This window comes from Balaenoptera acutorostrata, chromosome 1 (assembly GCF_949987535.1).
Source record: "Balaenoptera acutorostrata chromosome 1, mBalAcu1.1, whole genome shotgun sequence".
Lineage (NCBI taxonomy): Eukaryota > Metazoa > Chordata > Mammalia > Artiodactyla > Balaenopteridae > Balaenoptera > Balaenoptera acutorostrata.
The window spans coordinates 118642789-118669436 of NC_080064.1; the positions used below are offsets into that span (position 1 = coordinate 118642789).

Below are 26648 nucleotides of genomic sequence, written 5' to 3' on the forward strand. Positions count from 1 at the left end.
TTCTTTTATATAAATATATATATACACACACACACACCAATTGCCAGTCCATCACCTGTTTTTGTGCAGCCTGGGACCTAAGAATGGCTTTTACATTTTTAAACAATTGAAAAAGATCTGTTACCCGTGTGACAACATGTGAAAATCGTGAAATTCACATTTCAGTGTCGACAAATGAAGTTTTAGTTGAACACAGCCACACTCATTCATTGTCTATGGATGCTTCCTTGCTACAACTGCAAAGTTGTGTAGAGACTGTGTGGCTCACAAAGCCTAAAAAGTTATCCTCTAGAGGCAACTTTGAGCTACTGGGCAGATACCATGAGCCAAGCTCACCCTCCCTATTTGAAAAAAAATTTTGTGGGGAATTCCCTGGTGGTCCAGTGGTTAGGGCTCTGTGCTTCCACTGTAGGGGGCAGGGGTTCGATCCCTGGTAGGGGAACTAAGATCCTGCAAGCTGCACTGCACGGCCAAAAAAAAAGAAAAAAATTTATAGAAAAGAAGTTGTCATTGAAATTAAACTGTGGCAGACATGTCCGAGGAATACTGTGGAGATCTGATTCCTTTATGAGTCCTGTGGTAGATGAATGTGTGGAGATGGTAACTAGCAGGCAACAGAAAGATACCAGAATGGTGGTAATAAGAATAGTATCATCATGTTAGAAGACTTCCAGCGTTTATAACCAACGGCTGTGTTCATCACAGGAATCAACTGCTTCTACACATCCCCCATCCAGAGCAACTGTTTTCCTGTGTATATTTTCTTATCAAACTTTCTTTTTAAAAACACCTTCGTGTTGAGGTCTATCCTGACGGGGCTTTTTCTGTAAACCTACACCATTGGAAACGCCTCATAGAGTAATGGTGTGGTTTCCTTTACTCATAGAACTACCTGTTAGATCTGTGGGAAAGAACTACAAGACAGAGCTGCCAAGTAAACTATGAAAAACCTAACAAACTTTTTAAATCTTAGATATTGGCATATCCCAATGATCTGTACTGTTCTAGGGTGTGATGGCTTAGGAGTGAATATGATTTGAACCTAATACATTTTTAGAGGATGTCAAATTCAGAACCAGGCAGATCCATCTCCTGACTCTAAACATGGTCCTAAAGTAAATCGCTTGAGGAAATTGGATCCCAAAGATTACAGGTGGGGAATTTTGAAGTGTGTCCATATTCCACGGGAGATCAAAGAAGCCTAACGAAAAGAACTGTGGGCTGACTCACATGACAACTTCTTTTTGAAAGGGCTATTTTATCGTGAAGATTATGAGTTTGGAGAAACTAAGGTGATTGGCAGTGGAAAGAATCAGAACATGTGAAATTCCTTAAAAATTTATTGACAAATAACTTTGTCTATGTTACACATAATTTTTTAAAAAACCTTTTAAAAAATAAATAAAAATAAAAACACCTTCGTAGGGGACTTCCCTGGTGGCGCAGTGGTTAAGAATCCGCCTGCCAATGCAGGGGACACAGGTTCAAGCCCTGGTCCCGGAAGATCCCAAATGCCCTGGAGCAACAAAGCCCGTGTGCCACAACTACTGAGCCTGTGCACCACAACTCCTGAAGCCCGCGTGCCGAGAGCCCATGCTCCACAACAAGAGAAGGCACTGCAATGAGAAGCCCGCGCACCGCAATGAAGAGTAGCCCCCACTCGCCACAACTAGAGAAAGCCCACGCACAGCCACGAAGACCCAAGGCAGCCAAAAACAAAAAACAAAAAAAACCACCTTTGTAAGTCAAAAAAAAATTACCTAGCCATTTATTGAAAGTTTGTCAACTCCTGGCCTAGAATATCCAGTCTGAAAGCAATTATGGACAGCTCTTATAATGTGAGGTACTGTAAAGTGCTTTACAGACCTTGTCTCATTTAATTCTAAAAATTTCATAGGGTGGGTATTATCACCAATTTTTTCGATGACAAAACTGAGACCCAAAGAGAAAAATTTGCCAACATCACAGAAGGTGGAATCAAACAAGGTCTGCCTGACTCCAAAACTGCTATTCTTTCTTCCCTACAGCACTTCCTCCTTAAAGCTCTGAAGGGCACATTCTGAATTATAACCAGTCTTCTTAGACATCATCCATTGGTCCTAATTTTCTGCCTTGGGACCATCCATCCAGTAATCTTCAAATATCTAATTTTGTCTTGCCTGAGTCTTTGATTCTCTGGGCTTGACGTTGATTCTTTTATTAAGCTTCTAGATAGCATAGTTTTAAGTCCCTTAAGACTTTAAGTCCCTTTAAGTCCCTTAAAAGTTTTAAGTCACCATCCAGATCACTTTCTATGAACATATTAGTTTGTCTATAATCATCTTAAAGTTTGACATCTAAAACAGAACTTGATACAGGAGTTTAGTACCATCAGCGAAGAGTATCCCTCTGGTTCTAGACGTTCTACATCTTTCCAAATTTATACATGAAGAATTGGTTTTGGGAGCCCAAAGTCAGAATCTTAACACTTATTACCACTGAACTTCACCTTGTTAAATGGAGTTTATCATTCCTGCCTACTGAGATCTTTTTGACTTCTCATTTTGCAAGCTGATGAAGTTGTTATTCTATCTCCTTGCCATCCACAAATATGATATGCATGCCTTGTTTTTCATTTAGGTCACTCACTGGCAAAAATGCAGTGATGTTATCCTTCATTCCAGAAGGTGGCACTCATAGGCCCTCCATTTTACCAAGAGCTTCATAATTGTTTGTCTCACTGTCCTGTAGATACTGTTGGGGTAGTCACAGCTCAGAGAAAACCCCAGGTGGACATCATTACTTTCAATGTCCTCTCTCCTAATTCCCACATACCTACCTCTACAGGGAAAGTTAACTTCTATCTCCAGCTCCTCCCCCTGCAGGGTCACTGTGAGCAGGACATATGCTATTCAGCCTCTCCCCAGCTGTCTTGAATCCCAGATCTACTACTTGCCTAGTACTGGTTGTGTGAACATGGGCAGGTTCCTGAGCATTTCTGTGCCTCTTTTCCCCATCTGTGAAATGGGGATAGTAGTAATACCCAGTCAGGAAGTTAGTGGATGATAGTAATTATCCAACAAGTTACTGGGCAATTCCCTGGTGGTCCAGTGGTTAGGACTCAGGGTTTTCACTGCCATGGGCCCAGGGTTCAATCTCTGGTTGGGGAACTAAGATCCCACAAGCTGTGCAGCGCGGCCAAAAAGAAAAAAAAAATTACTTCCCTCAAAAAAGTTCCATTTCGTATTAGATTTTTACAGCTAGTACCAAAGAAGCGATAATAAATTGGAAGAGCTACAAAATTAGAGATTTTTTTTTCTTAAAGTGCAAGTTGTACTTTTTCTTCATTTATCTCCTTTACTAAGCTTGTCCCCATGCCCCCATAGAACATACTGTCCTGTCATTCAGAAATGAACCAACCCCATTTCCCACTTTCCCCTCCCCTGGCCTTGATCTGCAGATCCTGTTGAGACAGGGACAACAAATACATCCTTAATGTTCAATCATTTTATCCCTAATCAGGGTGAGTTCATGTCTAAAACACTAATCTCTGTGGATTACCCTGTTCCTCAACCCCCAAGTCTCCTTTTAATGTAGAAAATGTCCATTTGAAGCATTCCCATCCACGTACAGGCCAATGGTAAGTTAAACTGAAATCTAACTACCAGACTATTTAGAAGGATATCCCTAATCTCTTTCTTAAAAAGACTACAGGTAAGGTTTTTGAATGTTCAAGTCACTTTGGGGGTCCCAATTCTTTTAAGCTAAAACTTCAGGACTTAAACAAACTCAATGTGAAAAATAAACATTTATTACAAAAATTAGTTGTAACATTCTAAAATGAAAGCAGACGAGGTGTTTTCCAACTCAAAGGGACTGTTGTAAGCTGAAGCGGTAAAGTCCGAGGCTGGTAAATAAGTGACTCATACTCCTCACAAGTCGTGACCTAGGGATTGAGGAGCCATTTGCTTCAGACTTAACAGGAGCAATGATTCACCTCTGCTTCCCTGTGGCCTTTTCTCCACATCCCTCCCACCCTGTCCCCCCAACAATGATACAAAACTGAAACATACTTCAAAAATCTCATTCTTACTGAATCGTTTCACAATCTCTACTTTTATTGCCTAATTAGATTTTATTTCCATCTGGAAAGCTTATTTTTTATTGGTGCGTGACGATACGATTTGGTTTTTGTTTTTCCTTCTGGATCCTTGATGAAAAGAAAACTCAGTTCTGTGATGGATTGTCAGATAAGGGAACAGAATATGGCAAAGTGGTGTTCAGTATCCTCCACAGAAATTAGCAAAATCCACCCTAGAAGACCCCTTATTTGCCCTCTTGCTAGTTAATAAATAGACTGGGGCTGCTGGGGTAGAGGGAGAAAACAGATTTAAGGGCAAAGAAGGGTCAAGATGGGACAAGGAAAGCAGTGGCAGGCAGGACTACCCTGCCTACTCCTGCTCTCACTTACACCTACCCCCTAAATAAAGTAGTAGCACTACTTTAAACTACTACTAAAGAAGTGATTCTGAAAATGATTTGAGAAATCCTGCTTCAGGCTCTGGAGCAGCTTTTCCTGTAGCCTCAGGGAAGTATATTAGTGTATCTGGCTGCCAGAGGTGGCAGGGTGGGCGCTTCTCCTCTCACTGGGTGGATCAGACCAAGTAGAACCCAGAGTACACCATCACTTCACCCGGGGTGCCCTTCTCCTGCCACAAGAGGACTCTGGAAATGAGGGTCCAATGTCTGCCTTGAAGGCAGGAACCAGGAAGGGGTAGGACAGTGAGCTAGGGACCAGCCCAGGTTGCTAGGAAGCAGGGCTTTGGGGATTTTCTTGTTTGCACTAAGAAGGAGCCTAGGTATTTCATTTCTCCCATTCCCACAGTACAATCTCACCAAAGAGCTAAGATGCCCTCCAACACACACTCAATTTCAGTATAGAACTGAGACCACACACACACACGCACACACACACGTGCTCAGCAGAGCTGACTACTACACAAATTCCCACAACCCTGCAGACACATCTTAAAAGTGTGGGTCCAGTTGTTCCAGCCAAGGGAAGGGTGATGGCTTGAGCTACCAGCTCCAGCTTTCTTTTCTGTAGATCAGTCGTTTAAAAACTCTTCTGCTCCGTGTGCCCTGAAAGCTTACTATGCTCTCCACAACAAAAGCTCTTGTTTTCTCTACAGATATAGCTGCTGTCAGTCTGCTTGTGTTCAGAAAGAGGACGGTGCAGGAGGATCCCAGTGGCACTTCTGGCGGGAAGACAGAAGAAAGTGGGCTGCAGAGGCGGAAGAGACTTGACGTCGTCACCAAACAACCATTTCAGCTGCTCCAGTCTCCAGTCCCCACTCTAGAACAGCTGGTACCGGTCCTCAGGAAGGCAAGAAAGAGCCAAGGAACCAAGCTCCAGATCCCTCCCTATTTGAGGACCACTACATGCAGGGGGCAGTGAGTACCCGCCACCCTCGCAGTCTACTTGGAAGGGAACTCAGCAGGCATCAGTCAGGACTTCTGCCTGATCCCTCATAGGGATGGGGAAAAAGAGCGTTAAACAAGTCCCAGGCCACTCAGCAGTGGTGGGAAAGGAAGGGAGGCAGGAAGGAAGAAGGTGCACGTGGCAGACATTATTAAAAAAAACACATCCTAACTAAGATAAAAGTGAGGGCCCCTTTGGGGGCTAGAAGACAAATAAGGCATCCCGTGAAACTACAGACATCAGGGGCCAGAGTCTGGTAGCACCTGTGTAAGGCAAGCACAGAGGACGGGAGATGAGCTGGACCTGGGTCACACCAAGAATGATGAGGTCTGTCTGAATTCCCCCTGCAGAAATAAAACATTCAAGTCAACTCTCTACAGTCTTCTTTAGCTGATAATCCCCTGAATACATATAAACAGTCTGGAAACCCCTCACTCCAGCCGGGAGGCCCTCCCCATCCCAGGGCAGGCATACTCACATCTCTTCGAGCAGTGGGCTGGCTGTAAATCACCTTCTTACTCGAGGTCCTACGGACAAGTCAGAAAATGGAGACATTCAGTCCCCTAGTCCCTCTCCTTAACCTCTGCTTGTTAACTTTAGAGGCCAGGACTGAGAACTTAATGGAAGCACAGAGTTCTCGGTAGGGAGGTTTGGGTGCAGGGAGAAAGGACAAGCACAGGACCATAGTGGACAGGGCTAGAAATCCAGATGTTTTTTCCCTACCAGGCTAGTTGCCTTCCCCTCCAACCCCTTCCCCCCGGGCACAGCTCAGCTTCAAACCATATACATCCATGTACTCAACCTTAGAGAGCTCTAGGACAGCAGCTCACTCACCCTTTCTTTGCTCCTGAAAGACAAGAAATGGGACCATGAGTGTCAGCAGGGTAGAAGACAGCATGGCGCAGGAAGATGGGGGACCTAGTGTGTGGCCCTGAGATACGGGGGACTGGTGCTCCCTGGGAGGTAACCCCAACACACACGGGGCTCAGTATCAGGTCAGTACTCAGGTGGCACCCAAGAACCAGGCCCTGAAATGGGGATGATACAAAGGAGAGCCTTTGAGGGCAAATACTTACTGTCAAAGTAGCCTCGGTTATAGGCGAACCAGATGCCAAAAATCAAGACTCCAAGGAGAATGAGTGTTACAAGGACAGCTGCCACGATGCCCCCTACATTCAGCTCCGCTATGGGACACAAATGAGAGGTCAGGCACCTGAAAGCTCGTTCATGGTATTGACAACATTGCCAAAGCCAGGATGGAAAGCAGACCCCAAACCCCACCCTGGGGTCTGAGCTCAAGCCCCAGCCACGCCCTCACTCACCAGCATCCATGTGCACAGTGTCTGACTTCATGGGTGACCCATACCCATTCTGCGCCTCACAAGTATAATCTCCAGCATCAGAGGCCGACATGGGGTCAAAGATCTGGAGGGCAGAAGACGAATTGGCTTCCTGCTTGAAGAAGCCAAGTACCTGTCTTTTCTGTCTCCTGACCCTAACGCCAAGGTTACCTTGTTGCTTGCTCTTCTTCCCCACTTTCGGGGGTTCTATAACCCCGAGCCCCCCTCATACACATCTTTTACCCTGACCCCGTCCGTACCAGCTCCCCTGTCTTATGGTTCAGGCTATAGGAAGAGTTGCTGAAGGCACGGTTGTTCTTGGGTTCCGTAGGCATCAGTAACCCATTCTTGAACCAAAAGTATTCAGAAGGTGGGGAACCGTCTTTCTCTGAGCAGGTCAGCACTGCTCGGGTCCCGATGGTAGCAGAGGAGGGGACACTGATTGTAGGCTTGGATGGAGGCACTGGGGAGGGAGAGAAGGTACTTGTCACAAGAGCAGGAGGGCTGCCTGAAGGCCAAGTAACATGACACTCCCATCCATCAGCTCTAGCCTTCCTCCCTTACTATGCCCTTAGTTTCCCCCTAACCAGGGGCTCGTTCTTCTCTGACAGCACCAGGACTCTGAACACCCCTCTCCCCAGCCCCACCGCCACGAGCATTTTCACCATCAGCGAGCTCCAAAGCTTAGCAGAGCCTGCTAAGGGTTTAGGGAAAGAACTGATTGCAAGCCCACACAGAAGACCTGTGGCACGTACCAAGCACAATGAGCTGGACGGTGACCTCCCCATAGGTGTTGCCGCCTTCGTCAGAGACCATACAAGTGTACGTCCCCGTGTCTTTCCGGGTCACAGAATGGAAGGTGATGCCACTGTCCGAAAAAGTAACTCGGTCCTCATAGGAAGCTACCAGGACAGAGGAAACAGGGGCAGAGTGAGCTGGAAAGCTAAGAGAAGCTGGTGACGGTGGCACCCAAGGCACAGGGGGCTCTCTTCTTCCCCCAGGAAAGGCTCCGGGAAGGCCCTGGGGACTTCAGCCCCAGGGTGTGCCCCCTGCAACCTAGGCAGTCAGCAAGGAGGTGGAGTGACTCACCTGTGATCTTGTTGCTATAGCAAACGAGGCTGGTGATGTCGCCATGGGCAAACTTCCACTCCACACGGGGAGAGGAGAAGCCCGAGTAGGAGCAGGACAACTTGGCAGCTGCAGACAGGATCAAAGTGAGTGGGAGGAAGAAACAGCAGTAAATGGAGAAGATGGGGAAATGGCCCCAAACCACAGTCTGGGCTGGATGTTCCCCAGGGGTCTGCACCTGCTCACCTCCCTTCCCTCCAACTCCCGCCACCCTCCACAGCCCCACCCAACTCACGTTTATTCTCAGCAACTTTGACTACTGGTTCAGAAGTTTGCACTGCACCCCTGCCCAATGCCAGTGAGCCTGAGAAGAAGAAGAGAGGCGGGTCCATCAGGAGTGGACAGAGAAATGCTGTGGAGAGTGGAGAGCAGTCCCAGCTGATGGGGCATCTAGGGCTGGGTCTCCCCATGCTGAGATTCCAAGGTCAAGGGATTCAAGAGATTCACGTTCCTCTCGGATCCCACACTTTCTCACCAATATTCTAAATATCTTTTAAAAATGCTTTTTGTTACAGTTGCAGGCTAATACTTGTTTTATCAGTGGAAATAAAATATTTCCTGCTAATGTAATTTCTTTATTTAAAAAAATGTTTCCCTCTGTGACTCCTAATAATCTAATTAGATTCCTCCTAGTCCAAGAGCAGCTTTCTAAATGACATTTCATGGTTCAGAGAAAGCTTCTCAGCAAATAATTGCAGTCACTTGTCAGACAATCCTGGCAGGAAGCCAGCAAAGCTGGAGGCAAGGGAGGGAAGGAAAGGGAGGAGTAATAATAGGATAATAATAATACATTTGTAGGGCCTTTTGTGCTTTTCAAAGTGTTTTCACATACAATTATATCATTTGATCCTTGAAACAAGCATGACAGATCAGCAGGACAAATATTATCATCCCAGTGTTACATGAGGAACTGAAGTAAAGAAATGTGTCTAAGATCACACAGCTGGTTCTGGACCAGAAGTGGGCTCAGATCATCTCATTAGAATCTCCTTCTGCCCAATGGAGAAGAGAAGGAAAATGTGGTGTGTGGTGAAGGTGGAGAGAGGAGGTGAGGAGAGGCAAGGCTAATTAAGTAACATGGTGGGAGAAAGGCAGCAGGGCTCACAGGAGGGGCCCACACATCCCAAAATAAGCACCAGTGCCAGAGGATTCTAGGATGGTGTGATATAGTTACCAACCTGCACTTACACAATTACTCTCATTCATGTTTTCAAAGCTCAAACTCATGAAGGATGCTTTACTTATAGCTTTAAGTCAAAGTCCTGTCTTCTTTAGATAAATGCAAGCATATCTGTTCAATGCAAGTATACTTTTTCTTTATTAAATTATCCAAGTAACTGAATATGGTCTCTTGACCCTGAACCTCCCTTTTCTTATCTGAAACATGACGGGTTTGAACTAGATGTTCTCTGAAATCCTTTAGGTTCATTTTCTTTTTCTTGTTTCTTTCTTTCTTTTTTTTTTTAAACCTGAAAGATTAAGTGTGTGGCTTCCCTGGTGGCGCAGTGGTTAAGAATCCACCTGCCAATGCAGAGGACACAGGTTCGAGCCCTGGTCCGGGAAGATCCCACATGCCGTGCAGCAACTAAGCCCACGAGCCACAACTACTGAGCCTGCGTTGTACAGCCTGCGTGCCACAACTACTGAAGCCCGCGTGCCTACAGCCTGTGCTCCGCAAGAAGAGAAGCCACCGCAATGAGAAGCCTGCACGCCGCAACAAAGACCAGCCCCGGCTCGCCACAACTAGAGAAAAGCCCGCAGGCAGCAGTGAAGACCCAACGCAGCCATACATACGTACATACATACTTACATACATAAATAAATAAATAGAAAAAATAAAAGATTAAGTGGCTGATCCAAGTTTTCATAGCTAGGAAATGGCAGAGCTGAGATTAGCATACAGGTCTCTCCTACACCTCTTTTTTTCCCTTATTATACCATACTTTTATACACCATGCTGCTTTTCAGAAAAGCCACTAGTTTAACGGAGGCAAACTATGTACTAAAATATAATTCTCTTAAAAGTCAGGTCCATTTTATCTAGAAATTATTTCTAATCATATTACTTTGTATCTGTATATTTGGCATTATATTTCAAAGTCAAATCTATAATCAGATGTAATAACAGATACAGAAATTGACCCAAATAGTCTTTACTAAATTGAAAACTGAGGACATGGAAGTCTCTGACTCAGCCCTCATCAAGAACGCTGACAATGAAATGCTTTGATTTTTTGCCCAAGTCAACTTTCTCTGCTTTGATGATGGGAACTTTGTTTTTTTAAGATTCTCGAATTTTACAATTTGCTACCTGTGATGTACACCAAGATGTGCAAACCAGATCTCTCTTCAGGAATGAAGGACTTGTTGTCTCAGCTGCTGGAACTGCTGCCAGAAGAAGGCCTGCAGCCATCAGCCCTCTCTGAGGATACCCAGAACACTGCCTTGCCCAGGGCCATGCCTCCTACCAGGCAGCAACAGGGTCAGGGCACCGGCATCCAATGCCTGATCAGTGAGAGGGGGGGTAGTTCTCTGGCGACCTAGTGGTTAGGATTCTGGGCTTTCAGTGCCATGGCCAAGGTTCAATACCTGGCCGGGGAACTGAGATCGAGCAAGTCCTGTGGCCAAAAAAAGAAAGGAACCAGCAAGAACTGACTTTTGGAGACTTCCCTTGGTGGTTCAGTGGTTAAGACTCCACGCTTGCTTCCACTGCTGGGGGCTCGGGTTCGATCCCTGGTTGGGGAACTAAGATCCAACGTGCCACGTGGGACAAAAAAAAAAAGGGGGGGAGGACACATATAAAGTCCCAGCTCTATCGCCCCAACTCCCCAACTTGGGACAACACTGAAGGGCTATTTCTGCTTCAAAGGTCCCTGTGCAGTAAGCTGAGGCCTTGTTGGGACTACAATGCAACTCATCTTTTCCCTCTGCCCAGTCCTGCTTCCACAGGTGTGGATCCCAAGAACACTCCCTAATAAATGTCTTGGTACAATAATTGACATCTCAGAGTCAGTTTCCCAAGAACCCAACCTATGACACCACCCAAATGAGGAACAGCTTGTAATTAAACTAAAAACTAGCCTTTGAAATAAAGGGCCGCCCAAAAGAAAATAAATAAATTAATCACAGCATATGAATTTGATGATTGCTTCTGCCTCACTTCTAACTTTAGCTGAAGTTCTTTTTTGAGTCCTCTCAGATTATCAGATCTAAAACATGTGCAGGAATGACACCACCACATATATACACAAACATATTGGGCAACTGGCATCTTCCCCTTCTCATTAATTCTGACTGCTATTACCTAGTCCAGGCTTCTCTCCTCTTGCTTAAAATACAGGGCCCTTCACCTCAGGGCCTTCCCACCTTCCTCTGATGCAGGACTGTTGATGTCTGCCTGTGGCCTGACTGCAATACTCAAACCTCTACTGTGACTGCGTCTCACACCATGAGTCAAGTCCAGCCTCCCCACCATGTCCTTCCTTCCTAGTGACCCCAGGACACCTCAGACATCCTGATCCACCTTCCCCTTCTTGTTCCTGAACAAGCCTCTGGATCCAGACTGACTGCATTCAAATCCCAGCTCTGTTACTTATAATCTGTGTGACCCGGGCAAGCCACTTAGTCACTTTGAACCTCAGTTTGCCCACTTGTAAAATGGGGATAATAAGAGTTTCTATGTCAAAGGGCTGTTGTTGAGAGTTAAACAAGCTAATACAAATAAAGTGCTTACAAGAGTGTCTGACCAACAGGAAGCACCAAATAAGTATTATGTCTTATTATTATCATCATCTGCCCATAGGTCCTTCTGTACATACTTCTTTTTCTGACTTCAAAGTTTTCTTCAGTAAGACATATAAATAAATATAAATACTGCCAGAAAAATGCTTACATTCCAGCCCACTAAACCACCTCTCCTCTATCACTGTAATTGCCTTGGAAAGACTAACTCTTTTCTAGAGCTTCCCTGGTGGTGCAGTGGTTAAAAATCCGCCTGCCAATGCAGAGGACATAGGTTCAAGCTCTGGACCGGGAAGATCCCACATGCCACGGAGAAACTAAGCCTGTGTGCCACAACTACTGAGCCTGCGCTCTAGAGCCCGTGCTCCGCAACAAGAGAAGCCACCTGCGCACTGCAAGGAAGAGTAGACCTCTCTCGCCACAACTAAAGAAAGCCCGAGTGCAGCAACGAAGACCCAATGCAGCCAAAATAAATAAATAAATAACTTATAAAAATTAAAGAAAAAAAAGACTAACTCTTTTCTGGAACCATCATGTATAGAGCAGCAGAGCTGAGGGCTTTCTCTCACAACACCCACAATTTCCCCATCCATTCTCCTCATCTATTTTATATGTTCCCTTGCCTCATCACGACCTCCCTTTTGCACTTAACCTTGGACCTATACTTGGCATACTGTACATACAAATGTCCTACTAGTTAACATGGTAAACCAAAACAGAAGGAAATTTCACCTTTTCCATTGTGATGTTTAATTTACTCCACGTTCACAACAAGAAAAACTACAAAGTCAAAGGCATCAATAAGAGTTTTTGGAAGGTGCGTGGTGAGAGGCCTCGTGGAGCGTGGAGGTGCTGCTATCGCTTCCAGTGGGGCTGGCATGACCACTGCGGGCTTGGCAAATGAAGCTCCTGAAATTCCAGACAACGTGGGAGACTGGCTTCGGGGAGTCTACCGCTTTGCCACCGATAGAAATGACCTCTGGAGGAACTTTTTTTCTTCTTTTTTTAATTAATTAATATATTTATTTTAGTTTTGGCTGTGTTGGGTTTTCGCTGCTGCACATGGGCTTTCTCTAGTTGTGGTGAGTGCTGGCTTCTCACTGCGGTGGCTTCTCTTGTTGTGGAGCACGGGCTCTAGGCGCGCGGGCTTCAGTAGTTGTGGCAGGTGGGCTCAGTAGTTGTGGCTCGCGGGCTCTAGAGCGCAGGCTCAGTAGCTGTGGCGCACGGGCTTAGTTGCTCCACAGCAGGTGGGATCTTCCCGGACCAGGGATTGAACCTGTGTCCCGTGCATTGGCAGGCGGATTCTTAACCACTGTGCCACCAGGGAAGCCTCTTCCAGAGGAACTTGATCCTTAATTTGGGACTCTTTGCTGCCGGAGTTTGGCTGGCCAGGAATTTGAGTGACATTGACTTAATGGCACCTCAGCCTGGGGTGTAGCCGTAAAGATACATGGAACCCCTGTGCTGTACTCGAACCTGCCAAAAACAGAGCCTCCAACCTGTGACCATCCCAAGACTTGCCCTGATGGCAGCTGAAGTTTGATTCAGATGGGCACCTTTCTTTCCCTGCTTGATTTCCTTTTCTTTGCTGAGTCCACTCAGAACACCCTTCTCTGGTCAGCAGGCAGGCTTCAGCTAAAGTGTTGTCCTCTGTTCTCTAAAGTTCTGTACATAGTTCCAAAGTTTCTGCAGGGGATGATCTTTGCTCTTGTCCTGAGGAAAAATCTAATGGTATTTCAACAAATAAAGACTGTACACAAAGACAAAAAAAAATAGATTTTTTGGCCCTTTCATGTACAGAAAACCTTCACTCAATCTTGTACCCCTCTCTAGTGACAATCCTTTCCTCCCCTTCTCTCTAAACTTCTTAAAGAAGTAGTCTACACACACTGTTTCCAGCCCAACACACACATTCACTGCTCAACCTACTGCAATACGTCTTTGGCTCTCACTTTGAAATTAAAATTGATTTTACTAAGGTCACCAATCATATTCCTCAATTCTAAGATACCCTGATTATAAGATATAACATCAATTTAATAATAACTTCTTGGGGGAACATCATATTAAATACGTACATGGGCTGTAAGTCACATCCCAATTTCCAAAACATTAAAGTAGTCTTATAATTAAAGATATCCAGTATTTGTTTTTTCAGTTACCTTCTGTGGCCTTTGTGAGATGTTTGACCCTGCTAACCACTCGCCTCCTCAAGCCACTCCACCCCCTTGGTTTCTGTGTTCAGCCCTTCTGGTCCTCCCCCCACCTCAGTGTTATCTTATTCGCCTTCTTGAACTTTGCTTCCTTTGTCCATCCCTTAATATTAGTAATCCCCAGCATTCCATCCTGTGCCCTTTCTCCTCTCCATATTCTCTCTAGGAAATCTCAAATACACAACATTCCTCTACACCAATATATGGCCAGCTCCAGATACCACCTCTTACCTGAGCTGCAGACTCCTATTGTTGTGCCTCCTGACACTTCTACTTGAACTTCACACTCCCCCTCCTGCAATCTCACGCTGCTCATCATTTCCCACTACCTCTCGCTTCCCCTCCTCTCTCCAGGTTGGTGGTATCACCATTTACTTGGTGACTCACTCTAGAACCTTTTAAGCCATCACCATCTTTCCTTCACTCTAGTCAAACACCAATCATTACAATGTCACCTCCCAAATCTCCCTCAAATTTAGCCCCTCCTCTCCAGACCCACTGCCACTTTTTAGTACCATCTGAAGAATTGCATTTGGTCTCTCAATAGGTTTCTCTGCCTTGTTTAATTTTGACCCACTCACATCCATCCTCCACCTCACTGCTAGAGAAAGAGTTGACATTTATTGAGCACTTACTATATTATATGCCAGGCACTACTATAAGCACATTACATGGATTTAATTCCTACAACAACCTTAGGAGTTGGGTGATACTGTTATTATCACCTCTGTTTTCTACATGGGGAAACTGAGGCCCAGAGCAGTTACGTGGTGGTATAGCTTCAAATCAAGGCAGTCCAATTCCAGAGACTGGGCTACACTATACAGCCTTCTAAAAAGTGCAAATCTAACACTTGCTTCAAGCTTCCAATGATTCCACATTACCTGTAAGATAAAATCCAAATTCTTCAGCCAGGCAAGAGTTCTAGCACCAGCCGAACTGGTGATAAGTTTATCATCTTCATCACACTCCCTATTCTTGCAATTTACGCTCCAGCAATACAAAACTACTTACAATTCCCAGCAAAGACGTGCAGTTTCACAATCTCTGCCTTTGCTTATGCTATTCCTGCTATACGGAACACCCTGTCCCCTCTTTCTCCACCTGGCCAGCAGGTATTCAAACACATTACTTTCTGGGAAATGACTTACCCCACCCCCAATCCTCACCACAGCCAAGTTAAGGTCTCTTTCCTAGGCTTCCACTACCCCATGCAAAGCACTGTCAAAGCACTTCCCACATTATAATGACATCATCTATGCGCCCATATCTCTCCCCTATCAGGCAGTAAACTACCAAAGGAGCAGGGATAATGTGTTAATCTATCATTCTGAGTTCTCAGCACTTAGCATAATGCCTGGTACAAACTGACATTGAACAACATAGAGCCTTAACAAATTAGGTCAGAGCAGACCATTCACTATAACATCTACTTATTAAGGTTTATCTACCAAGATAAGCCCATTTTTCAAACTGGCAGATGGGGCACACCCAAATAAAGAAAAAATAAACTTGGGACTTCCCTGGTGGTCCAGTGGGTAAGACTCCACGCTCCCAGGGCAGGGGGCCTGGGTTCGATCCCTGGTCGGGGAACTAGATCTCGCATGCATGCCGCAGCTGAGAGTCTGCATGCTGCAACTAAGAAGTCTGCACGCCACAACCAAGAAGCCTGCACGTCACAACTAAGACTCGGCATGACCAAAATAAATAAATAAATAAATATTTTTAAAAAGAAGAAGAAGAAAAAACAAACTTGATTCAAACCCAATCTTTAAAAAATTTTAATACTAGCAACAGTGTGTTTTTTTTTAAAAAACAAATTTAGTTCTCAGAAGAAAAAAAAGAGCGTTCTATTAATCATTTTTTAAATTTAGCTTTACAATTTAAGAATTAAGTGTTTTTAATTTGCTTCGTAGTTATGAAACAGAATTAAAGTTCTCTGCACATGAGTGGTTTCCACCTGCCATTTTGCAAAAGGGCCTCATTTCTGCACCTGGGCTGCAGTGTGTCTGTAGGTGTCTGCATGCACAACAGTAGAGGCTGGTTTCCCATATCCAGTAGAAGTGTGCAGAGCCAAAAGTGGAAGAAGTGCCAGCAAGTTTTCTAATGCAAGGTCTAAAATGGGCGGAGGGGGGGAATGGGGAAAAGATGTGAATCCATTTACAACACCCCCATTTCTTTTATGATCACAAGAGCAACCCAAGACTCCAAGTAGACCCAAGTCATCTGAGGAGACACCTGGCTAGATCACTGCTCTGTCTGCAGAATCTTCAAAACGGTTCATGGTTTTTATGGATTGAATTGTATTCCCTCAAAATTCATATATGAAAGCCCTAACCCCCAGTACTTCAGAAAGTGACTGCATTTGGAGACAAGCCCTTTAACGATGTAATTAAGTTGCAGTGAGGACCTTAGGACATGTCCTAATCCAATCTGATTGGTGTCCTTCTACAAAGAGACACCAAACATGCTCATGCATAGAGGGGATGACCATGTGAAGAGGCAGCAAAAGGGCTGCCATTGTAAGCCAAGGAGAGGCTTCAGAGGAAACCATCCCTCCAGCACCATGATCTTGGACTTCTGGGCTCCAGAACTGTGAGAAAATAAATTAGTGTTGTTCAAGCCATCCAGTCTTTGGTATTTTGTCATGGCATCCCAAGCAGACCAACACAAAGGTTTAAATTGGGCATCAGCTGTGGACATTCTGGTTGACTCCCCAGTCATTACAGCCTTGACTCAATCAAGTATGCACAGTGAAAGAATCAACATTCTGCACAGCAAAGGAAATCACCAACAAAATGAAAAGGTAACCTAGAGAATAGGAGAAAATATTTGCAACTCACTTATCTGACAAAGGGTTAATATCCAAAATGTGTAAAGGACTCATACAATTCAATAGCAAAAAAACCTAAACAATCTGTTTTAAAAATTGTCAGAGGATCTGCATAGACATTTTCCCAAAGAAGACATACAGATGGCCAATAGGTACATGAAAAGACGCTCAACATCATTAATTATCAGGGAAATGCAAATCAAAACCACAATGAGATATCACCTCACACCTGTTAGAATGGCTATTATCAAAAAGACAAGAAATAGGGAATTCCCTGGTGGTCCAATGGTTAGAGCTCCGTGCTTCCACCGCAGGGGGCACGGCTTCGATCCCTGGTCAGAGAACTAAGATCCCATGATGCACAGCACGGCCAAAAAAAAAAAAAAAAAAAAAGACAAGAAATAACAATTGTTGGTGAGGATGTGGAGAAAAGGGAACCCTCATGCAAAGCTCATGTTGGTGGGAATGTAAATGGGTACAACCACTGTAGAAAACAGTATGGAGGTTCCTTACAAAGTTAAATATAGAACTATCATATGATCCAGCAATTCCACTTATGGGTAGTATTTATCCAAAGAAAATGAAAACATTAACTCAAAATGCTATATGCAGCCCCATGTTCACTGCAGTATTACTTACAACAGTCAAGACAGGGAAATATCTTGAGTGTCCATCAATGGATGAATGGATAAAGAAGATGTGGTATATATATATATATATATATATATATATATATATATATATACACGATGGAATATCATTCAGCCATAAAGAAGAATGAAATCTTGCCATTTGTGACAACAGGGATGGACCTTAAGGGCATTATGCTAAGTGAATTAAGTCAAACGGAGAAAGTCCAATACCACAGGATCTCACTTATATGTGGGATCAAAAACAAACAAACAAAAAACCCCAAGCTTATAGATACAGAAAACAGATTGCGTGATTGCCAGAGGTGAGGAGTGGGGGGTTGGGAGGCAAAATGGGTGAAGAGGATCAAAAGGTACTAACTTCCAGTTATAAAATAAATAAGTCTTGGAGATGTAATGGGCAGCATGGTGACTATAGTGAATAATACTGTACTGCATATTTAAAAGTTGCTAAGAGAGTAGACCTTAAAAGTTCTCATCACAAGGAAAAAAATTCTATAATCATGTATGGTGATAGATGTACATTTACTGTGGTGATCATTCTTCAATAACTATAAATATTATATTATTATGTTGTACACCTGAAACTAAAATAATGTTGTATGCAAAATATACCTCAATAAAATAATTTTTTAAAAAATCAACAGAATTCTTGAAGACTTCTGCAAAGTTTGTCCTATACTTTTAATTAATTATATCCAAAATCTAGACACATGTTACTGAGCATGACCAAATGAATAAAATAATAGCATGAATAAAATAATAGCAGCTAACATTTCTTGAATACTAGGTACCAGATACTCTTCTGAGCCCTTTACAGGTTTAATTCATTTAATCCTTGTAATAATGCTATGAAATAAATATTATTATTGCTCCCATCTTACATGTGAGTTAATCGGGGCACAGAACTGAAGTAATTTGCTCAAGTTCACAAAGCTAGTAGCAGGCAGAGCTAGGATTTTAACCCAGGTAATCTGGCTCCACGGTATGATACATTACACAACTATGTAAAACAAAAACAAATAAAAATAACCATATTGCCATCCCAAAGGTCAAGGGAAATCAATTTGTTCAGGCATAGAAATATGTCCAAAATGTAAAAACAATATGTAGAACATGACCCTATTTTTACAAATAATAAAAATAACCCAAGTATACACATAAAGGAATCTCTAAGAATAGACTCCAAACACTTGACAGTGCATATTATCTGAGAGATGAGAATACAGGCAGCTTTTCTCTTCTATGTTCTATATTTGTGTAATAAACAAGTATGTATTAAGTGTTTTAATTTAAAGAAAAAAGAGTGGGAAGGGGAATAAAAAGGGAAAAAAATAATAAAGATCACAAGAAGCAAAGAAAAATAAAACAAAGCAAGAAAGGAGAGGCAAAAACAAAGGCAAACAGAAAGGAAGGATGATAAAGAATAACAGGAAATACCCAAATACTGACACACCAGGAAGCAGAGAATGATTAAATAAGACTTCAAAGGTGAAAGGAAGTAACAGAGGAGTAAGAAATAGATTATTACACTATCAAGATTCTGTATGTGAGTCTGATAAATTTCAAGGAGAGAAAAAGAGCAGGAAGAAATGAGCACATGCATTGTCTCATTAAAAACCCTGTGAGGAGGAAAAAAAAAAAGAAAAAAAAAAACCCTGGGAGACAAGTACTATTGTTATCATCCCATTTTATAGATGAGAACATTGAGGCTTAGCACAGTTGCCCCAAATCACACAGCTGCAAACAACAAGGTGGGAATCTTAACCCAAGTCTGCCTAACTCTGAGTCTCCAAAACTACTGCACTACACAGCATCTTCAGCAGAGCAGCAAGGAAACACCATTCATACTTCAAGATCCTGTTCCAGTGTCCCTTGATCCATCATGCCCTCCCCAAATTAAAATTAATCTCTCTCCAACTTCTAGGAATATAGCCTAGGAAAATAAAATAATTAAAGGTAAGCTTAAAGATGTATGTTCAAGGACAATTTAATGTATTTCGTACAGCAAAGAAAAAATAAAAAACCCTAAATGCTCAACAAAAGGTGAACAGTTAATTACAGGATAGCCATACAGTAGAATACTATAGAAGGGATTTTGTTTAAAGTGTATTTTGCTCAAAAAAAAAAAAAAAAAAAATACAGTCAGGACATGCTACCACCATACCAGGGACCATAGATGTTCCTATCCTCTCTGTCATAGAACGTAGTCACTACCTCATTTAAAACTAGTACGGGCTTCCCTGGTGGTGCAGTGGTTGAGAATCCGCCTGCCAATGCAGGGGACACGGGTTCGAGCCCTGGTCTGGGAAGATCCCACATGCCGCAGAGCAGCTGGGCCCGTGAGCCACAACTACTGAGCCTGCGCGTCTGGAGCCTGTGCTCCGCAACAAGAGAGGCCGCAATAGTGGGAGGCCTGCGCACCGCGATGAAGACTGGCCCCCGCTTGCCACAACTAGAGAAAGCCCTCGCACGGAGACGAAGACCCAACACAGCCATAAATAAATAAATATTAAAAAAAAAAAAAATCACAACCCTAAGGGGTACAGAAAATATTAAAAAAAAAAAAAAAAACTAGTACTGTGGGGCTTCCCTGGTGGCACAGTGCTTAAGAATCTGCCTGCCAATGCAGGGGACACGGGTTCGAGTCCTGGTCCGGGAAGATCCCACATGCCGCGGAGCAACTACACCCGTGCGCCACAACTACTGAGCCTGTGCTCTAGAGCTTGCGAGCCACAACTACTGAACCCACATACTGCAATTACTAAAGCCCGTGTACCTAGAGCCCATGCTCTGCAACAAGAGAAGCCACTGCAATGAGAAGCCCACGCACCGCAAGGAAGAGTAGCCCCCGCTGTCCACAACCAGAGAAAAGCCAGTGCACAGCAACGAAGACCCAACGCAGCCAAAAATAAAATAAATAAATTTATTTAAAAATAAATAAATAAATAAATAAAACTAGTATTCTGTCATTAACTAATAATCTAAATGAGAAGGGATCTATAACACAGTTTTGTTTTTTCCCACTGTAATTCCTACATAATCTAACAAACCGGCCACAGCTCAAAGTAGCATTAGTACACAGTTTGGTTTAAACATTGATATCTATGGATTTCTGTTGAGCTGGTGTGACCCTAATCAATATCTGCCCACAGAGCCAAGACTTAAGGAAAAGTCAGTGACACCAAACGGCCATTTTATTTTTTCTGATATATTTTGCACAGGTCATCTATACCACACATTTATTCATAGTGGAAAGACTAGAATAAAACCAGCAATCAGTGTTTATCTCTAGATAATAGGATGACATGTGATTTTACTTTCTCTATATCCCTGTTTTCCCATTATTCCACATTGAACATCTACTATTTCTTAATTAAAAATTTATCATTTTAAAACGTAACTCTTTCCTTCTATGCTCCCCAATCATTTCGTGCTTCGATGACAGCCCCTGACGCACGGGCTCTGTATTCTACTTAGTCAATATATGTCTGTAATTCCTTGGGAACAGAGAAACCAAATTATGTTTGTATCCTCCCCCGTTCCTAGCACTGTGCTTTGCCGCTCTGAAGCAATGCTGTGATGAGAAGGTGGTCACAGAGGGTGGAGGCATCCAGACATCTGACAGAACCCACCAACAACCCTCCCTTGTACACGCAGGTCAAACCCACAACAGAAAAGCTACTTCCTTCTGCTGCTTTACTAAGAAATCTTTGTTTTCTCTATGCATCTTGTTAATTATTAGAATTTTCCTTAAGTTGTTTTCATGCAATGAGTTTGTTTCGATCCATTTAAAAACAAACAAAAAAAGGAAGGAAAAGGAGGGAAGCCAGCCAGCCAGCCAAGCCAGTCTCTGGTTTTCTCTAAGAATTCATCCCAACTTCCCCTCTATGCAGATGAGCCTCACAGTACCCTCCCACTGTAAGGGAGCTGGAGCCTCGGAACAGGGAAGATGAGCCAAAGCCTTGGAAAGCCCCCAGCTACAGTGTGTTCACAGTTTACCTAACGTGGGCTAATTGTTACAATACCTGACTCCCCTCAGAGCTTCTTGATAGCAGATGTTATTCATTTTTTATCCCTAATCTCTAGCACAGTGCTTATAACATAGTAAACACCAATGTTTATTGGATTAACAAATGAATTTGACACTGCAATACAATTAGAACCTGGACCCAGGGCTTCCACCCCCAGTTTGCTCTTTCCTTCCCACCGCTCACCCTGTAGAGACTGAAGTCACTCCTGGGGTTTGGGGTGGGACAGATAAGGAATGAGTGGGCAAGAGGAAGGCTCTGTGAGCCCAACAACAGGCTGGGCTAAGTCAACAGCCAGGCTTGGCTGTACTTTCAGTGACGTGGTTCAACTGGCAAGGCCCTCTGAGGATGGTGGGAAGTGGTGATGGCAGTGGAGGACAGGAGAGCTTTCACGCCATTGCTCCCTCCTGCCCTCTCTCAGCAGAATTTCCAGTTCTACCTGCTCAGCTCTCCTCCCCCACCCATCTCCCCATTACAAGGGAAGGCTCTGCCTGCCTGCCCAGGGCTCACTCCAGGGGGCCTGGCATCAAACTTCCTGCCAACCAGCTGCTTCCTCCTGTCCTACTCATTGTAAAACAAATGACACCAGGCGGACTTTAGACAGAAGCTCTGCTTATCAGGGAGTCCCAGGCAGATGAACTCTTGAGTTTTCAATGCCTGGAAAACCCCAGTATGTATCCACTCACATTACATCTCACAACCCCCTGACAACACTGAAACCTCTTCCACAATTACGTTTGACAACTGGCCATCCAGGTCTTCCCTGAACCTCTAGAGGAAGCAGGTCTGAGTTTAGAGATTCCCCAAGGTCTTTCCTCAATGCTAACAGATGTGAAAAACAAGCCCCATCATTTCCTAATCTCTCACATGACATGTATATAGCTTTTAAATCTGTCTTTGAGCGGGAGTGTCAGCCACTTCTGAGTCCACAGAACAGATGCCCCTTGACCCAGAGGACTTGGGGAGGAGGGCGGGGGAGGGGGTGGAATATTCTAATGGCCAAGGCCACACCACCAATATGAAAAGATCTCCAGGGTATATTAAATGAAATAAACAAGATACAGGATAGAATACAATGAATATAGTGTGCCTCTTTTTGTGTAAGAAAAGGGAAAAGAAAGAAATATATATTTATATATACTGATATTTGTATAACAAAACACTGGAAAGATGTATAGGAAACTAGGGGAGACACGGAGTGAACAGGAACAGGGTGGGAGTGATAACCCCACTCTTTTATATCATTTTGATTCTCGAACCACACTAATGTATTAACCTCTTCTAAATAAATAAACTTTGTTTTTTTTAATTACAGCAGCTCCACCCCAAGCCAAAACTAGGTTGGAGACTCCAGGCAAGCCCAGGTCACAAAGAAACTGAAGAGAAACATCATAAAGTGAAAGTTCTGGAGCCAGGAGGGAAAGACTAAGACACTGGCATTCCACTACCACTCACTTCCTAGTTCCAACTTGCTGTGTCACTAGTTTCTAGGTTCTGGTTTCGAGGGAACAATTCTTTCCTGGGAGTAATTTCAACCCCCCAGTAGAGGGAGGGGAAAGGAGGAGTGACTCACCAATCTACAGTTTGAGGTAAATCTAACCCTGAACAGCAAAGCTAGAAAGGCAGAAACATCAATACGAAAGAAACACCGGGACTCACAGACTGACTCAGACACAGGGCAGCAGTTCCCCCCTCCTGGAATGTTTCAGTGGGGACACTACATGAAGTAAGAGGTGTGTGTGCAAACACCAGGCTTCCAACCTAGGTTTCCCCTTTCTCCTCTGCAGTTACACCAAAAGTCATCCTATGCACACACCACCCTGCTAAGCAGAAATGCCTCTTCCTGCCTGGGAGATAGCTGGAAACTTTTCTAAGCACAGGCTCTCTACGGGGAGGGAGACTAGTACTCTCTGTCACCAGTTTTACTTTTCCCAGGCCCAGTTCTCCCAGTGTTTAGTCTCCAACCCTGTCTCAGTAGGCTCAGGCCTTCCTCTCCACTAGGTTCCCCAGGCTGGGGTTGGGCCTTTGCTTGATCCTTTCTTCTTCCTCCCTGATGGCAGAGCCCACATGAGGAGCAGCCCTGGAGGGAGGAGGGAGAACATGCAGGTGTCCTATATATGCTTCCAGTATCCCAAGGGCAGAGGACAGACTAGATGCCCAAGAAAGCCCCTACTTTTTCACTCTCGCCTTTTGGAATCTAGCAGGGTCTCTCCCTGCTTCCTTTGACCTGCTCTACTATGGGCAGCATCCTTTCATCCTCACAAAATCCAAAGGGGATAAAAGCTGCCCAATAATAATCATTTCATATACATGTAATGTAGCTATTATCCCAGTTGATCCTCAGGACAAGGTTAGGACAAGTATTATTACTCCCGTTTTACAGATGAAAAGACTGAGTTACTAGCCTAAGATCACAAATAAGGCAGAAAGCCAAGCTAGAACCCAGGGGGGATGGCCTGGCTGCTATCTCCACCCTCGTTGTACTAACCAAATTGCTCCCCCCAGGTCTAGCCCTATTTACATGTGACAAGGTCAGTTCCTCCATCTCCTGGACATGTTACTTTCTAGGATCCACTGTCCTATCAAGCTAATACAACATCATCTCAAGCTCCCTCTAAACCACTGTTTCTTGATTCCCTGAACAGACTAGAGGACACTCCCAAGCTCAGAAGGGTGATATCACAACTCTTTCAGTGTCAGTATGTGATTATTATAGAAAATGAGGGGGAGAGAAAAGAAAAAGGAAAGGGGAGAAGGATGCAGCTCTAGGAAGCTTATAAGCCTGACAAATACTGTCACAAATAGTTACTGACTCAGAAACTTCTAGGTTGGGGGTGGGGAGTACTGGTACAGCACAAGTGTTGGCAAAGTGTTTAGTATTGAGTACCACACAGAACCAAAAAATGACCCTGGGTGTCACTAGCAGTTCTAAGATACAGACAGAAGTAAATGGGGAAGAAGGGGAGGAAAAGAATGGAAACTGAAGAAAAAGGGGAAATGGAGGAGTAGAATGAAAGGGAGAAGTGAGAGAAGAAGGAATCTAGTGGGAAAGAAAAATTGAAAAAGGTAGGTAAGATAGTGGACTCTGGAGCAGTATCCCAAACTGATGTTTTGATATCCTGGTTCCTGTGCCACAGGGTGCCTGAGACGCTGGAGCCAGGAGTGGGAAAAGGAGAAGTCAGTCAGGAGACTTTTGTTCCAGTCCCAGGTCCCTTTGTCAATCTGGAAAAGTCATTTCCCCTCTTTGTACCTGTTTCCTTATCTGTACAATAGGGAGAGGATTCGACTTGTCACTGGTCCAGTCCACCCCAAATGTTAATGTTTTCGTGATAAGGGACAAAGAAGTAGTCAATTCATCTGTCTTAAGACACCCTTCAAACTAAGCAAAGTGAATTACCTTATAACCGCTAATATTGATCATAATTGTTCATTTCTTTTATTTCCTAAAACATGGATGTTGAGAGGGAAATGGAGAATCTTACAGATCCCCTACTGACACAACTATCCACAGAAGCACACACACAGACACTCAAGAATCAGACAGATAAGTGCACAGATGCTGACACAGGTAGACTAAGGCACAAACTACACACTCGGCCGGGCACAAGCATATCTATAGACGGAGGCCTGCCCCAACAAGTGAGCCTCATTGTTCCACAGGAAAGGGAGTTTACAAAGGAAACAAAAACTCTCAAACAAGGCCAGGGGGGAGGGCAGAGTTCTGGCTCTGAGAAGGAACTAGCCAACCAAAAAACAGGACCTCCCCCTGCGAATAGTCACTCAGTCAACAACATTTATTAAGGACTCTGGAAGTAGTTATTCCAGAAAGGAACTTTGAATGCTGTGCTCTTGAGAAATTTTAGGTTTCAATTTTATTTCCTTTTTTTTTTTCCCAGATTTTGCACCTAGACACTTTTCCCAGAGCAACAATACCAACCCAAAGATCCGGGGAAAGCTAAAGAAACCCTTCAGCAACAGCCAGGGAAAGAAACTTACCCCCCACCCCACCTCCATTAGATTTTCTCTGAGGACCCTTAAGTAGCAGAGCATCCAGGGGCCAAGGGAGTCAGGGTATGACAGGCTTCCGACTTCTCTCGGGTTGTTCTCGGATGTTGGATGCGCGTTGGAGGGGCAGGATGGCCCCCTTCCCAGGTGTGTGATCCCGGCTGGGCAGGGCCCTCGCGCCCACCGGCCCTCACCAGTAGGTGAGGATGAAGGAAAGGGGAATCAACCTCTCCCCGTTATTTTTGGTGAACGTGCGGAAAGGCAGCTCCCTCCCGGTGGATGTAAGAGGAGGGGTCATTATTCACCAGTGTGGGGGAGGGGAGCCAGCCACTCACCAGGGTAAGAGGGACGGGAAAGAAGAGGGACGAGCCAGGGGTGGAAAGAGGACTAGGAGGGTGAGGCGGACTGGTTTCTGAACCCCTCCCCTCTCGCGGGCAAGAGGTGTGGGGAGCGCCTCCCTCCAACCTCTGACCAGACCCACAGATTCCTCCAAAAACTCCGGGAACTTACACAGGATCATCGACGTGAAGAGAAGCAACTGTTTCCGCCCGACTTTCGCCTTTGTCCCCAGCATGATCAAGATCCCAACAGACAGTAGTCACCGGAGCCCGGGAACAGACACAGCTTCGCCCAACAGGAGCGCGGGGACTAAACTCCAGCCGCCAGGTTGAGCCCAGCCCAGCCCTTCCCTTCATGCCCGATTGGTCGGCGCCCCGCCTCTGCACATTCCGATTGGTGGAAGGAGCCGCCGCTCCACTGAGTGATTCACCGTCGCCAGGTGCAACTCCGCCCACTACTCCCCACGGCTGACTGGCGCCTTTCCAAGACCAAGCCGCCTCTGATTGGGCCAGGAGACTGTCGCGTAAGGAGACCCCAGAACTCACCTTCTGCAGGTGAGGACACTGTGATTGGGCGGCGTTCCTGAAGTAGGGACTTTCTGACTGGCTAGGTTTTGAGTTGGAGCTGGAAGATTAGAGGAATACCTTAAAGGAGGTGGTAAGGAAGGTAGTCATACTGTGGGACTGGAGAGAGACAAGCCTGAGTTTTTTTGTTTGTTTGTTCGAATGTAATGGTATTGTTTGTTTGTTCGAATGTAAATTGCTGGGTGCTGCAGAAACCTTGGTCCCCTCCTTTGGCAAGTGAAAACCACATGTATTAATATGCGAGGGTTGGGGGAGAAGACCAGGAGACAAGTGGGGAATGATATGTTGACACTACCCCCCAAACTGTGTTCCTTTGTCCACTC

At 44.5% G+C, this 26648-nt stretch overlaps 2 protein-coding genes and 1 non-coding gene across 3 annotated transcripts; 2 read left to right on the forward strand and 1 right to left on the reverse strand.

Annotated features, from left to right (window-relative positions):
- Positions 1–321: 321 nt before the first annotated feature.
- LOC114236421 (small nuclear ribonucleoprotein G-like) lies at positions 322–663 on the forward strand. The gene is made up of 2 exons (XM_028163849.2): positions 322–347; positions 483–663. Exons 1-2 carry the CDS (start codon positions 322–324, stop codon positions 661–663), a joined length of 207 nt encoding a protein of 68 aa, XP_028019650.2.
- A 133-nt stretch (positions 664–796) lies between these two features.
- Positions 797–927, forward strand: LOC114236441 (small nucleolar RNA SNORA18). Its single transcript, XR_003622401.1, has one exon. It is a non-coding gene; the product is annotated as a small nucleolar RNA SNORA18 (small nucleolar RNA).
- A 2841-nt stretch (positions 928–3768) lies between these two features.
- Positions 3769–26090, reverse strand: F11R (F11 receptor). Its single transcript, XM_007171743.3, has 10 exons — positions 25913–26090; positions 8165–8233; positions 7891–7998; positions 7557–7703; positions 7062–7264; positions 6784–6886; positions 6538–6645; positions 6296–6308; positions 5940–5988; positions 3769–5805 (listed from the first exon to the last, which is right to left on the reverse strand). The coding sequence occupies exons 1-10, from the start codon at positions 25974–25976 to the stop codon at positions 5770–5772; spliced, it is 900 nt and encodes a 299-aa protein (XP_007171805.1). The 5' UTR covers positions 25977–26090; the 3' UTR covers positions 3769–5769.
- Between the last annotated feature and the right edge of the window lie 558 nt (positions 26091–26648).

Coding starts and splice junctions, on each gene's coding strand:
- LOC114236421 (XM_028163849.2), top strand. CDS start 322: ATGAGCCAAGCTCACCCTCCCTATTT. Junction 348..482: donor CAAGCTCACCCTCCCTATTT/GAAAAAAAATTT, acceptor CCAAAAAAAAAG/AAAAAAATTTATAGAAAAGA.
- F11R (XM_007171743.3), bottom strand. CDS start 25,976: ATGCTGGGGACAAAGGCGAAAGTCGGGCGGAAACAGTTGCTTCTCTTC. Junction 7,265..7,556: donor CGTCCAGCTCATTGTGCTTG/GTACGTGCCACA, acceptor CTCCCTCCCCAG/TGCCTCCATCCAAGCCTACA. Junction 6,887..7,061: donor ACCATAAGACAGGGGAGCTG/GTACGGACGGGG, acceptor TCTGCCCTCCAG/ATCTTTGACCCCATGTCGGC.